Below are 15,037 nucleotides of genomic sequence, written 5' to 3'. Positions count from 1 at the left end.
CACGCTTAACTAGAAACTTTGGCACCTATTTATTTGATGCCAGCATACTGAATTTAAACACCAACCTGAGTCAGTACTCACCACGAGTTACTGAACTGACTGAAGATTTTAATTAGTACTTCCTGAAACATCATTTCTTTGTAAGAGGTATCTAACTTACTGTGATAAGAGTAAATTCTGGAAATTCCTTGAATTGCTTGTTAAAAAACAGGTAAGCTGTCTACGTACCTTGAATGGACAGAATGTACTTTCCTGACTGTACTGTTAGATAAGTGACTATCCAATATCCAACAGTTTTCACCACAGCTTCTATTTCCTAGAACTTAGATTTATAAGTAACACTCCCTAGTAAAACGCTAACTTACCCTACAGACACATTTTGAAAGACAGCCTTTTGACTAGCATATAAAAAATGTTCTATTAAGACAGATTTTTCTTTGTGCTGATGCTTTTAGTTTAGTTTCCTACATCTCCTTACAAATTAAGCCCTCTAGTTCTCTGACTAGAATACATTTTCTACACTTTAAATGTGAATGTAGTAAGATGACTGGATGCTGGAGTAAGCACACATTAGATCCATCAGAAAACCAAACCATTTACAAGGGGGCAGTTCCTGAACATTTCACAAAAAGTAAAGTTGAGAAGGGCAAGCATAGCTCTACACAACAGACGTATTTTGCCCCCATTCCTTTCACTGAAAAGAACTCCAAAGAAGGCAGCCGTAGCTCATAATGGCACAAAAACTGGTAAAAGGGTTGTCTGAAATATCAGAAAGGTGATATACCTTGATCCGTGCTCTTAAAAAGATTCTTTCAGTGATAAAAATAACTTTCTGTTTTGAAAGAGACATGTATTTCCCACGGAAATTCCAAATTAGACACCTTGACTTAGAAACAAAATAAAAATACTATGCTTGAAACAGCATTATTATCAACGGATAATAACAAAATATTCCTAGAATCCTTCTGGGACCTTGCTTCTCATAGGACAGTATCAACATGGTCTCTCCATCTGCTCAAGACACTGCACTGCTTTTTCAAAAATCTTGAGATCACAAACACTAAGAAACCTGGTCTAAAGCTCAGGAGCGTCCAAAGTACAGCCTCTCCACATAAGCCCTTTCTCATAGCACTAATAATCTGGTTTATGGTTGAGTAGTAAATATATAGACATAAAAATTTGCACATCAATCATCTTAGGAATTCAGCATTTTAGTAAAGGATGAGAACAGCATTTGTTAAATATGAAGGCTTCTGCTGGGAATTCAGTATCTACAAAGGCTACAATACTCGAAACACAACATTTGAACAACAGTATCTATCTAAACCTTTTCCAAACATGGAAAAGTGAACAGAAAGCAAAACCAATTGTCTCTTCTGCTGCCATTTGCACACATTGACAAGGAAGATGTATTTGGTCTCCCTCTAGTCCATGACAAACCAAACTGAAGTGCAGGCACTTTTTTCAGGCAAAGATTTCCAGTTAACACGTTTTCCAATGCTTGTACACCTGCAACATGCCATCCTCATCCTCCAAAAATATCCTAAAATTAAAGTCCAAACTTAAAGGCAGTTGAAGTAGCAAGCTAAAAGGTTTTAGTCTGTCTTTCAAGACTCTTAAATCTCAGATTACTTCCCTGAATTTCTATGAGCCATCTTGCACTTCATCTGAAATATCAGGTCAGGCTTCTGCTGAAAATGCATGACCTGGGTTAAAAGTTTAGGGAGGAGCCAAATTATTTCAAATCACTTCAAAGCTCTGACTTTCAGACTGCTTGCTTTTTGAATCTTTCTGTCACATACTAAACTATGATGGCAGAGTTCTTATATCATCCCTCCACCTCCCATATATCATCCTGAGTTTCTTATATCTAATGCCCACAGAACTTTAATGCTACATTATCCTTACTTCCCCTCCTCCCACCTGCCTTACAGTCACCATTACCACTTAATGGTGAACAAACAACAATGAAGGGACCGTAAGTTACAATAATATATTTTACTGCCAAGTAGCATTTAGGCTGACATAATAAAAGGTTTTTCATATAACCAAAATGCACATTTCTATCCAGAATCGTCTCTCCTGTACCTCTGAATTCCAAGAAGGCAGCATACTCTCCATTTTCTGGGGAGCCCTCTTTACTTGCTTCATTCTCCACACAGCATTAATTTAAAAATCACTTCAAATCCAGGAAACCACATACTTTATTTAAAAATTTGAGGAAAAGGAACTTCCCAAATGTCCATTTAAATCTTTACACTTGTTTCTCTGTGATGTCTCAGTCTTCCAACTCTTGAATACCAAGACGAAGTTTGCAAACAATTCCAAAGCACTGAATTTTAAGTTTAGATTTATTTTGAGTTTGTAAAGAAAGCAATTTTACATCAGTAACTTGACAAAATTCAGTTAAATATAGATCTTTCAACAAATGACAAGTGTTGTAGAAAAACTTTACTTTGCTCATTTTGAGACAGATAATGTAAAAGCTGCCATAGAAACAAGTGATCTTGAAGTTTACTCATGTATCTTATACAATTTTATGTTCAACTCAAATACTGAATATTCAGAGCACTTTAAATATTTTAAGCTACACAGACAGGTAACAGCAGAGCCCAGATGCCAAACTATCTGCCTATTTTAAATACAATTTTAAAAGCACTGCATGAAGTTGCAGGAATTCCAACTGTTATCACATAACTTATTTCAAAAGATGCTTACTGAGAAGTAGTTTGTCCAAATATATTTACAGGAGACAATATTATTCTTAGGGCTGTGGAAAATTGCTAGCATACTGAAGCTGAAGTTGTAAGTTACAGTGATATCACCATGATTTTTGCCACTGCCTTCACTGATGCAAAAATTTCTTTTATCTACTTATTCTTCCATTACATAAAAGGTGTAAATGCCAGCTCAGATTTAAAAAATAGCTATTTGAAAAGTATTTCCACAAGGCACACGTGCAATATGAAGCTAAATTATCACATATATCAAATTTCCAGCCTTTATTACTATTCCATATTCCATATGAAAGTCACTGACACATTGCAGCAAAAGCAAAACAAAACAGAAACAGCGCCACTGTTAACCTTTGCTGAATTCCTTCGTAAGGCTATGTAGCTGAGCTCCAAGGGAAAATCACTTTCGTGGGGAAACATATGGTATCATATTTTTAACCAAGTTACTAAAATGAATTAAAAATAAAAAGATTCGGTACTTGTGAACTGCTTCATTACTACAGGTATGGATCCCACAGCCATGATTTAGAGATGTGGGACATATAGTTCTATAAAAATGTTTTAACATTCACATAGTTAAGAAGCAAATGATAAGAAGTATGACTTCTCAGTATGAACACATTCAGTAATAATTATTAATCTTAGCTTGAGAAACTGAGATTACTTCCATTTTCTTATTACAAGCAGTGGCAAATTGACTGCTGAAGTGTGTCTCACCAAAACTGTTGAGCTTTTATGTTATGCCATAATCTGATAAAAATTCCACTAAACAGAGCTGAAAATAATACCACAAAAACCTTTTAGGTTTTAAATTTCAAATCAGAGGCACAAATGTGATGGTTTTGGCTATATTCATGTGAATCTGTGAATAGTTAGTAGGCTTCAGCTTTATTCTATTTATTATCAACTAAACCACTTTGATTTTTTGTAATGTTAGGTCTACCTATATTAAACCAATTGTGTGTGCTCCGGTATACATGCATCTGACTCAGTTCATTGGACATGTGTGGCCAGCTCCTGTCTCGAACCTACCTTTGTGGCTTAACTACACACATTCTTAACAGAGGTCTTGCTAGCTTTAAGTCAGTGCTATATTAACATAGCTCTGAGTTTCAAAACCAGGAATAGCCCTTGTTTGGCCACACTGAGACAGCGCTTGTCTGCAAGCACTGGTACAGATACAGTCCTCACACGGAAGGGATTGAAGAAATACATTCCTGGAAGTAACTTATTTCTTCAGTTGAATTTAGCAACATACCTTGTAGAATCAAACCATAATTTGCTTAAGAAATTAAGGGCAATGCAAGACATAATGATTTAATTTTCATTTCTGTTCATAAAGTATTAAATAAAAAAGTAAAAGAAATTTAAATCACTACATACAAATGTAAAGCTTGAACACTCTTAAAGGTACCTGTTTTACTTGAAACACTTCAAATGTTTAGTGCCATTTAAGCCTGCATTTTTAAAAATGTGAAATAATAAACTCCTACAAAAATATACAATAATAGCAAGCATTTTATTTTTAAAACATCTGGGGGGACAGGTATGGTTTGTGAGTTTTCTACTTGTTCTTCCATGTTTCATGAGCTGTTCAATTGAAATGTAGCCATGGAATGGCTTCATAGTTAAGGCTCAGGGTCATATGATAACTCTACGTGAATCTAAGCATGAGTAAATGCTTTCAATTTTTTGGCAACAAATCTCACACTACAACGCAGTGAGCCCCTTTTTATCATCAGCCTCCTATGCTGTATAGGGGACTCACCTCAAGTATTACACGTAGCAGCCACAAGGAATAAGAATCAGAGTGCATCAGCGTCAGAGTTCCTAAAGCTATTAATACAAAAAACCTTCTCCTCAGGAGAACAGATATGACTCCAATTCAGAGCTGTACCACCTCTTCTGATCAGATCTACAATCTCCTCTCCCAGAGAGCTACTCACCTATCTTAAATCAAGATCTGGAAACAATCCACCATCATGAGAACACTCAGGCATCTGTCAGTGTTTAAACTGTCATCCCATTTTGTTAATGGCATTTCCCATAAAACAAAGATTTTCCATTGCCAAATAGCTTAGGCAGTTGGACTTATAAATTTTAGAAATTCATAACATACTAAAACCAAACTTCACACATTCATCTTATACTTGCACAGTACAGAAAAAAAAATATAAACCACAACAAAATCATGCACAGAACACCAAAATAATATATGAAGTTTGATTTTGTTCAAGGTCTTGAATAAAAAAGTAGTAGTATTAGTAATCTCATGTTGTGGGGTTGGTTTTGTTGTTGTTTAGTTTGGGTTTTTTTCTTTGTTTTTGCTTGTTTTTCTTTTTAAACACATCAAATTTGACATTAGAGTAAGTTTTAATTCCCTACCTTCCCCAAATACTGATTCTTCAGATTCCAAAGCAATTCTGTGTTCTTAATAGGCATTTATGTATGCATTTATACTTTAATTTTGTATTTCTTTCTATGTAGAAGACTAACTCAAATTCTCAAATTTAACACAAATAACACAAAAGTGAATTAATAAAACATTAATATACTTTAAGAATATCCCAATCAGTGTTTTTATCACAGATTATTTCTAGTCCCTTTTGAGTTGTGTGTGATACATCAAAATAAATACTTGAGATTTATTGTTGTTCTTAATATTCCAAAAATATATCTGCATCAGTTCTCTTGCTTCAAAGTCATCAATGAAAATCTAAATTATTCTGGCTGCACATTAGATACAAAATTGCACCAAACCCAGATTTAAAAAACTCATACTACTACTAGGTATTATGCAGTTACATAAACTGTTGAAATGCTTAACTTTTTAATCTAGCATATCTAGCTAACTTTAGATGTTAAATTATGAATATGCTGAACAACTGGTCATTTGACAGATAATCAAAAAGCACCTCACACAATGACTTATTATTTTCACCTCTAAGCTTCTGTATCATAATCTATGTGATTCTTATTCATCTGAATGATTCTATATCAATCACTTCAGTCCTGGACATCAAAGTAGTCAATTACTGGCTCTTCCTTTAATGGTTTGGATAAACCACTGTTTCCACTAGTCCTGAAATTACAAGAATATTAGATGTTACATGCATGGAAAAAAAAGATACAAAGTAAACTGAATCACAAACTCCCATAATATCTAAGTGTGCACATACACACTGCATTGGTCAATAGCATGTAGTTTTAAACTAAGTTTTAATCGAAGTATCTTAATGCTCCAGAAAGCCTTTGTTTACTGAATTTTTACAAAAACATACGACTAATTAAATTAATGTACATCAACATGTGTCTGAATGGATTAAATGCCTTTTAGGGTTTTACCAGAAAATGTAATTTACCAGTAATATTTTTACTAAAATGATACTGTACTGAAGACTAAATGTTCAAAATGCCTTTTTAAAGCAAACAGCAAAATAAATACTGCCAAAGTGAGCTGATGATCAAACCTGCTTGCTTTCAAAAGCAAGAGTAACACAAAATATACAGTCATAGCAAATCCAAACACTGTAAAGATTTTTTTTCAGTAAGACATTATGAGATCTTCCAAAAGATTTTGTAGAATTAAGAATTTCTAAAGAAACTTTACTTCTAGTAATGAAAAATGAATGGCTAAGACCCTCTATTTAATTTTGCTACATAACTCCTTAGCCTTAATTATGGTCACTGAAGACAGGAATTGCACAGAAGTGGAAAAAGACAGTATCAACCTATTAAAAACTGACACTGAGTTACACCTTAAGCAATTCTTCTAGAAATATGTTTTGCTCTAGATGCTTAGCTCTGAAAGAATTTAAATTTTTTCAGAACAGCCTACTTTGTATTCCAGCAGCATCTACCAAAAGTAGTTACTGCAACGTTAAGCAGTCCCTTTCTGCAAAAGGTACTTGAACATAACTTCAGATGCTCATCTGCAAAAAATTTGGGAGGAAAACACTTCTAAAAGGTAAAACCCGAACAAATAAAAAGCCACCCATTAAAAAAAAAAAATGTAACTATGAGATAACTACAAGTATCTGAAGCTGGCAGGTCATACAACATAAAGACTGTCCTTTTAAGACTATTCACCAAGATGCCTTATATACCCTATATTCAGTAATTCTACCATTTGACAAAAATTGTAGGTCACCTTTAATCAACTGTGCAGTCATATATACACAAGAAAAATACATTTAATACCAGTCCAAATAAATCATTTTATGCCAGTAAGACACCGGATAAAGGTAAAAGAAAAAAAAAAAAGAATCCCAAACCTCCAAAAGAGCACTCTCTTCCCAACTATCTAATATTTATTTTAAAATAATTTTAAACCCGAATAATATTTGTTATGCTACTACCCCTATAACACACAGTCAATCTCACATTTTCTTATCACTTCATTTCATGCTTACGTCTGTGGAAAGAACATCTTAATGCATACTGCAAGCTCCAAAGCAGAAAAAAGGGAAAAAAGCAGAAACAGAGCATATGAAGTTGAAGCTCAGGAATATGTTCCATGGGGAACTCAGCACAAAACTGAAGAATAAGGTTTTAAATCCAAATTCCTTACTTATCTGTTTGCTTGTAACGAAGAAAAGGAGGCGCAGGTCTGCTCTGCATTTCTTTATCTAGCACAGAAGTTAAGGTATTGCTTGGACAAATGGATTTCCCTCTAAAGAAATAAAAGAAAGAGTATTTAGTTCAATAGGAAATCATACTCATTAAGAAGTTGGGAATGAGTAATATTTCTAAGTAGCAATTTTGGTATCAGAGCTCACATTTGTATTCTTAAATTGTCTATTCAAATATTTAATTTTCCAGCCATGGAGACCAACATTCCAAAAAATACATTTTCATTACGAAAAACCTATCCAGTATCCTAAATGTCTCTTCACTGCTGTCTATAAAAGATGCAGAAGCAGCTTACTAGATTTGAGCTTTGGTATCCAGACTTCTTTTCCACATGTGAGGTCCACAACTCCTTTCTACTATGAAGTGCACTAAATGATCAACTGTTAAAATAGCAAAACTGGGATACTTATACTCCAGGGCAACATATCTGTTCTTTCAAAGAACAAGATATAAATCAGAAGGAACAACTTAATAGCTTAACTCAGCACCACAAGAACACAGTTCAAAGAATCTTTACAACTATATCTAAAATTTTGGAAACACCTTCTCAAATGCAGGCAGTAAATAATGTTGAAGTCATTGATCACAGCACTCTGCTAAAAGGCACTCTCTCAAACAACACTGCCTCTTCCTTGTAAGCAGTTCCAGGCGAATCAGATCAGAAAAAAACCACTATGCATTAGAGTGGGCAAATTAGAAAATCAGCTTCTTCTGTCCTCCATGCTAATTACAATCTATTATGTGATTGCCACCACACTTGTGCCTGTCCCATCTGCAGTGTAAGGGTCATCCCACGGCTATGGTTACAGGGCAGTATGTTCTCCAGTATAGGAGGACAATGTACTTCAGCGTGTATACTTATGTATTTTAGGCTGTGAATCAGACTCAACTTCAGCTGGCAAACTCTGCCTAAAGGCTGGAGAAAGAAGAAGGATATATATAAAAAAAAATTAATCTGGAAACAAACAACTCCCAACACCCAGGAAAAAATAAAAAAGTCCAAGCAAGATCTTTTCAAAAGGCATCTCACTGAAAAAAAAAAAAAACCAAATCATTACCAAATATACTATCTTTAATAGGTTGTGAAGATCTTTTAAAATTTCCTCTGAATTAATGAGCCACTTTTCAAGAGTTGAGTTTGTCTTATTTCACTTGGATGATTTAACTGCAAGACTGAAAGAGCTTCCACTGTTAACATCTTTCCCATTCCCAGTTTCTTCTTCATCTTATCTGGGGGCAGATAAGCCTGAATAAATGAAAATTCTTAAACTTCATCAAGGTCAATTTTTTTACCCTTCCTGCACTTTATTCTAAACCCACACTACTGACATTTTCAGACCAAACTACTTCTTGTACACTAAACTAAACTGCATTACTGAAAGGTTTTTATTGGGTATTAGAAAAACGTTCTTCACTCAGACAGTTGCCAAGCACTGGAATAGGCTGCCCAGGGAAGTGGATGAGTCACCATCCATGGAGGTATTTAAAAGATGTGTAGGTATGTTTAGGGACTTGGTTTAATGGTAGGTAGACTTGATACTACTACTGGACACAATGATCTCTTCCCAACCTACATAATTCTGTGTCGAGCACTAAATAAGGATGTTTCCTCCTTATTTACTTTATTCGTCCATTTTTAAATATACTCCTCCAGATAATGAGATTCTCTGTGTTTGGTAATTACATTAACTTCCTACTCAATGAATACCATCATATGCATCTTGTATCTTTCAAAATTACACACTGAATAGGAACAATGCTGCAAAGCAATAGGTTACATATTGTTTTAATTCCAGAAATTTGCACATGTTGAGTTCCATGCTTTGTCACGTACTTGATAATTCATACTTTTTCCCCATTTCCCTGAGCAGTTGAAATCTCACATCAGTACGCAGATGAATGCCAATTCTATTTCAGAGCTTACAAAAATTATGTATTTGTCTTATTTCCGTTATCTTCATCTTTTTTATTTAATAGTATATTGTTTATATCAGTCTGCATTTAAGGGCAAATTTTTGTGATATTGTGGCAACACAGATGAAAAACTCCACAACATTTTCAAGGTTAAGTCCACTAAAATATTAAGTGGTGACTCCTGAGCCCCTTTCAGTATTGTTTTAAACTGAGTACTGACATTCTATTCCAATAAACTACAAGATCTTACAAACATAGGTGACCAATTAAAAAAGCATTCCCATCTCCCCAACAGTTGAAGAATTTGGAAAAAAAGTTACTTGTCACTGGCCATAATTTTTTCAAGATTATATTACGTTTACAGGTACACTCTAACAAGTATATTACAGTCCTATTAGTTGAAATCAGGTGATTTTCCTCTCCTGTATAAAACAGTTAAAAAGTCCTTTTCTCCCTTAGTGCTAAGCCTGTTTTATAAAGTCAAATGCTCACACTGCTATTTCAGTTACAATTCAACTCTAGAGTTCTAAGTGGAAAAAGACAACAGTGGTAGATGGGAGGGTATTCTGCTGTCTTTCATTTTTATCAACTGTGATATGCAAAAACATGGAAAGTAAATTGCCTGGAGGTAATTAAGCAAAAAAAGAAGGAAGCCTAGAAAGGCCTTCAACAATTAAAGTAAGTTGTCTGTCCTTACTCTAGAATATCAGACTATCTCACTTGTATAGTAAAAAAGAAAATAACTGACAGCTCTGAAATGCTGGGAACAGAACACCTGGAAGAATACATGTGGCAGCAATTTCTACTAATTAGCTAAAAAAAAAAATCTTACTGAAAAAAGAGAATGTTCCTGCATTTCAAGAAAGTAAGTTCTGCTCTAAAGTTAAATGTTCCCAGGATGTAGAGAATTAATATAGCAAACTTTTAAAAATCAGGAGGGATCAAAGCCTTGTGAACAATCAGAGATGACCCTGGAACCAAATCTGCTTTGGTCACTTTTGTCACATCAAGGCCTAGACATGTTCCCTCCCTTTCTTTAGAGGGAAATCCATTTAGCATACGTCAAAAAAAAAAAAAAAAACAAAACCAAGATCAAACAAAAAAACCAAAACAAAACAAAACAAAAACCCAAACCAAACAAACAAAAAACACCCAACCAAAAACCCAAAATCCCAACAACAAAAAAACATACCAAAAAGCCACAGGGGATTTAGAGACGAAAATCTATAAACTTACACTTCAGCAAAATTAACACCACCTTCTGTATACATTGGTGGCACACTGATTGGTTAAAGGAAAAAGAAGATGAAACAGTCACTCAAATTTAGCCCATGTGGAAAAACCCCAAACAACTGAATTCAACAATTCAACTAAACAGATACAGATACACAATGGGAAAAAAACCCCCTTTGATTAATTAATTACCAGAAATAAGCAAGAAAGCAGACCCTACCTAACCCATGGTTATCTATCATCAGCTCTGAAAGAACTGTTGATATGAAAACAGAAGGCTCTGCCAGTATTTTGGACATTTTGATATGAAAGTTGCCATTCTTCATTTCATTAACTTATTCCCAAAGTAAGGAAAAGAAAAACCAAGTGCCTGCCTCAAGCAACAATGTTGAGATGACACCTTTTTAATGGCAGTACGGGAAAAGCATGAACATAAACCATCTGTTGATTTTAAGGCAGCACTAGTCCTGACAGGATGGCCTGTTGTATAAAATTGAAATGTGGGAATCATGACTCAATTTGTCTACTTCAAGACTTCAAGCTCAATTTTTGTAACTACAGTATGGGTCAGCATTGAACTGTTTTGGTATGAACTACTATAAAATTCTTTGTCCACCAATCTGTTCTGTTCAGACTTATTCCATGTAGTCTTGCAAAAATGCACCACCATCTTTCAGACAGAGCAGATTTTTCTGAAAAATGTCTCCAAAAACTGGTAGCAGTTGAGGTGGAATAATGAAGCAAAAGGCTCTCTAACAATCTCCTGATACATATATTCTATGTTAAAAGCTTTCCAGAAGCAACACATACTATTCTCAGGGCAAACAACTTACAACAACATTTAAGGAAAAAAACAGTTAGAAAAAGATGCAGCTTTCTTCTGAAGCAGGATTGCTGTCAAAACCACCTTGGCTGGTGACCTTATAGCAGTATTTGTACTTAAATGTACTGGGATGTGCAGCATTTTCTTTCTGCGATGCAACTGCCATGATCTAATAAGGATGTTCCATGTGGTAACAGGGGGTTTAATTTCTTTAGGTCTTTGATTCTGTTGATTTTGTATAGTGTACATCTAGGTATCCACTTCAAAACCGTTTTCAGACTGACCTTACTGAAAGGAAGTAAAATCCTGTGAGAAAAAAAATAACACAGGACGTGTCAATGAAACTATGACAGCATGTGGCTTTCTTAATAAGTCCCCTTGTTCATGAGGAAAAACTGAGCCTAATGTTCTTCCTGGAAGTAAAAGGAAAAAGATCGGTCTTACAAGAATAACTGCCCTCAAAACCACTTCTAGAATTTCCCAAGTCCAGACAAGCTGCTTAAACACTGGCCACTACATAAAAATAAGCAGGCATCCCTTTAACAGGCTCTGGAATCCAGAGTTATTTGGAAAAGAAGGAAACTTTTACTCGTCCAAGTAAAAAACTTTAAAAAAAACACTGACTGGTACAGTGAAACACAAGTGTGTACTTCGAAAAGAAAGTTTTACCCTTCTCATCACAACAGTCTAGCTATTACTTCTGAACCTTGTATGGCAACTGTTCAAAAGATGGTGACTGCAAAGATGCCCAACAGGCAAGCACAGAGAAAGGCACCTGAAAGGATCCCCTACAGGTCTTACACTTCAAATGACACCCAGAACTGTAATTCAGACTAAGCTCAACAGTCAATCAATACTGGGAATGATCTTCTCTGTGGTTATATGGGCAATGCTGCACATGAGTGATTCTAATGCAGCTAATATGACCAACTTTTTACTGTGGGTGATGGAGGCAGAGGCTGAGGGCAAAGTTTGCCCTTAGATCTCTGGAATAGGAAACAACCTGGTTGGAGGAAGCTTTCTTAGCACCAAGGAGACTTTCTCACCCTTCTAACGGACTTGTGTAGGGATATTAAATTTGAATGTCAAAATACTGGAGTGTGAAAAGAAGGAATGGTCTTTTTGCCTGAATGATTTTCATTTATTTATACATGAAAGAGCCCATGATAGAAATACAAAGGCATTGCTGAGATAGAATGAAACAAAACCATTTTGACTTTCTGGTGATTACTAGCTCTGGGAGTTGAAGAAGCCATTGTGAAATACTCAAAAATATCATTCTAGAATATGAGCTATTTTAATGTGAGGCTACAATGTTTTTTATATTTTGAAGAAGTGGCAAATAAAAAGAAAATTAAAAGAAGCTTTGGAATAATCCATTAAATTAAGAAATACTGCTATGCAGCTGAAGAATAGTTTCAGCAGACCACTCAAGTGTCTTTTAAGAGTGGCAATAATAAAATAGAAGCATTTGCATTCTGCACAGTAGACTACTCCCTGGGAAACCCAAGAGAAGAAAAAGTGTGCAATTTGTCCTAAAACCATACAGAGGAAGGCCTCCCTCTCTCGAGTTGCAAAACACCCCTTTGCTTTTAAAGCATAATCATCTGCCCTGCTCCTTTTATCATCTTCACTAATTTCTCCTCTGCCCTCCTATTTCTTTTTTTTTTAAATAGACATTTTTAAAATATGAACTCTTTGCTCATTTTCCTTTACTTGAAACACAAAGTATTTTACAATGTAAGATCAAAGTAATGTTCCATCTCTCTCGGAAGAAATCAAGATTGTAGCTAAGCTACCAAATGATGAACAAGTTCAGGAATAGCTCATGGCACTCTAATAGCATGGAAGATGAGAGACTTCTTACAACTGCAGTCAGTCTTTACAGTTAAAAACAACTGGTTGTTAAATAGGCACAATTTGACAGCACTAAACTAAATATGCTGCTGAACAAGGAGCACAATCAATGAAGCTCTGATACAAGAAGTCTTCCCATACTACGTCTTTAGTGCAATCACCTTGGTTTTTTCTTAGCTGTACTCCCTTAATTTTCTTTTCTACAATGAACTGCCTTCTGTGAGTGCTCTCCAAAACATTTCATTTTTGCTACAAAACCTCTTCTATTTGCAGTAATTCCTGTTCCCTCTCTGTCCATTAGCTAAAGAGAGAGTATACTCTGTGATAGGTTCATATAGATGGAGAAATATGTTACAATAACCAGATTTTTTCAAAGATGGTGCAAATTTAAGTATGATTGCTCAACCTAGAAATTAGTTTTCATAAAATTTTATTTCATACATTATTTTTGATACCTCTTTCAAATCTAGCTGATGACCAAAAGTTACTGGAAAGATGAATGGAGAACAATCTTGCAGAATATTTTCTTAGCTTTTTTATTTTTAATGGTGTTTTCTTCTCTGAAGATTTACTTGAGTAAATAAGCCCATGAAACTATAAATTCAAAAACTGCTTTAAAAATTATTCTACTGGAAATTACTGCATTTTGCAAATTGCACTGTAAATAAACTCCATCTGTTAAGTGATAAAAAAACCATCCAGTTATTTAAACTATACTGGAAAGATTTGAAAGCAACAATGAATTACATACTTCACTGCAGTGATAACAACATTGCGCTTTGGTTCGTTGTCATAGCTCACACTTTCAATGCCATAAACCTGAGCTAATTCATGGATGATTCTGCGGTGGTCTCTGTTCATTGGTGGGTAACAATGACTCTTCTTTGTGTGCTTGCCCTGAATTCAACAGAAAAGGTTAAGAAAGAAACAAAAAAAAAGGTGAAGTTTTCCTTCAGGAGAGTCAGGGAAAAAAAAAACAATGAAAAAAGTGTTTCTACCTCTAAAATTTTGCTGTTATGACAAAATAAATTGGTAAGACCTCTGTATTGATAGAAAGCTCATCTAAAATTATTAATTTAATTCCCAAAATTAAAGTGTATGTTCTCTGTTGTTTCCATCACCTCAAAGTTTACACATGCCCACATAGGGGTATATTTTAAGTTTGAAATATAAATCCTGGTTACAGTCATTCTACTTAAATTTCAAGAAACAACACAAAATTATTTTTATCAGAATTTTTATTTTTAAAAATAAAAGTTCATATCAGATCCCATTTTATTTTGCAGATTGGATTCATAATGCAAATAGTGCAGATAGTTACAAAGATGTCAAATTTATCAATCACATCCCTCTACCAAAGAAGCTATTTATCTGCAAGTTCCTCATGCCATCAGTATGCTCTTTATTAAATAAAACCCCAATGTTCTATTTTTTATCTGTTAACAAAGACTGATAATGCTTGATTCAGCACTGATTATTATATCAACAGTAAAAGAACAAACAAAGAAGCAGGGCCCTATGAGCCCATGACCTTAACAGCTCTGGCACCTGGAGGACCTCCTGCCCATCCTTCTCCACTGACCTTGGTGTCTCCATGTTGTTTTCCTCACAAGCTTTCACCTCCTCCTCTTCTCTAGCTGGAATCAAAACTGTGACACCACCTTTGTTTTGATTTCTTCTTAAATATATTATTGCAGAGGTAATTAGAGATTACCATCATTTCTAATTGGCCCAGCTTTGGCCAGAAGCATGTCCATCTTCAGAGCCATCAGGGATTGGCTCTGCTGGACACGGTGGAGGTTTCTAGCAGCTTCTCACAGAAGCTATCTCTGTGACCCCCACT

At 35.0% G+C, this 15,037-nt stretch overlaps 1 protein-coding gene across 2 annotated transcripts in view; it reads right to left on the bottom strand.

Moving 5' to 3' along the window:
* Positions 1 to 2,333: 2,333 nt before the first annotated feature.
* Positions 2,334 to 15,037, bottom strand: part of NFX1 (nuclear transcription factor, X-box binding 1) — a 75,026-nt gene continuing 62,322 nt past the window's right edge. Inside the window, exons 22-24 of one of the 2 annotated variants that reach the window (XM_063159004.1) lie at positions 13,946 to 14,091; positions 7,306 to 7,407; positions 2,334 to 5,817 (exon numbers count right to left, since the gene is read on the bottom strand). In XM_063159004.1, the coding sequence (XP_063015074.1) occupies positions 5,742 to 5,817; positions 7,306 to 7,407; positions 13,946 to 14,091 (324 nt within the window). In that variant the 3' untranslated portion in view covers positions 2,334 to 5,741. The remainder of the gene's footprint in view (positions 5,818 to 7,305; positions 7,408 to 13,945; positions 14,092 to 15,037) is intronic. The other variant, XM_063159014.1, reaches the window with a different exon arrangement.

The sequence above is a fragment of the Melospiza melodia genome, chromosome 1 (genome assembly GCF_035770615.1).
Source record: "Melospiza melodia melodia isolate bMelMel2 chromosome 1, bMelMel2.pri, whole genome shotgun sequence".
NCBI classification, from domain to species: domain Eukaryota; kingdom Metazoa; phylum Chordata; class Aves; order Passeriformes; family Passerellidae; genus Melospiza; species Melospiza melodia.
The sequence above is the reverse complement of the archived record's forward strand: the minus strand, read 5'-3'. Positions and strand labels throughout refer to the sequence as shown.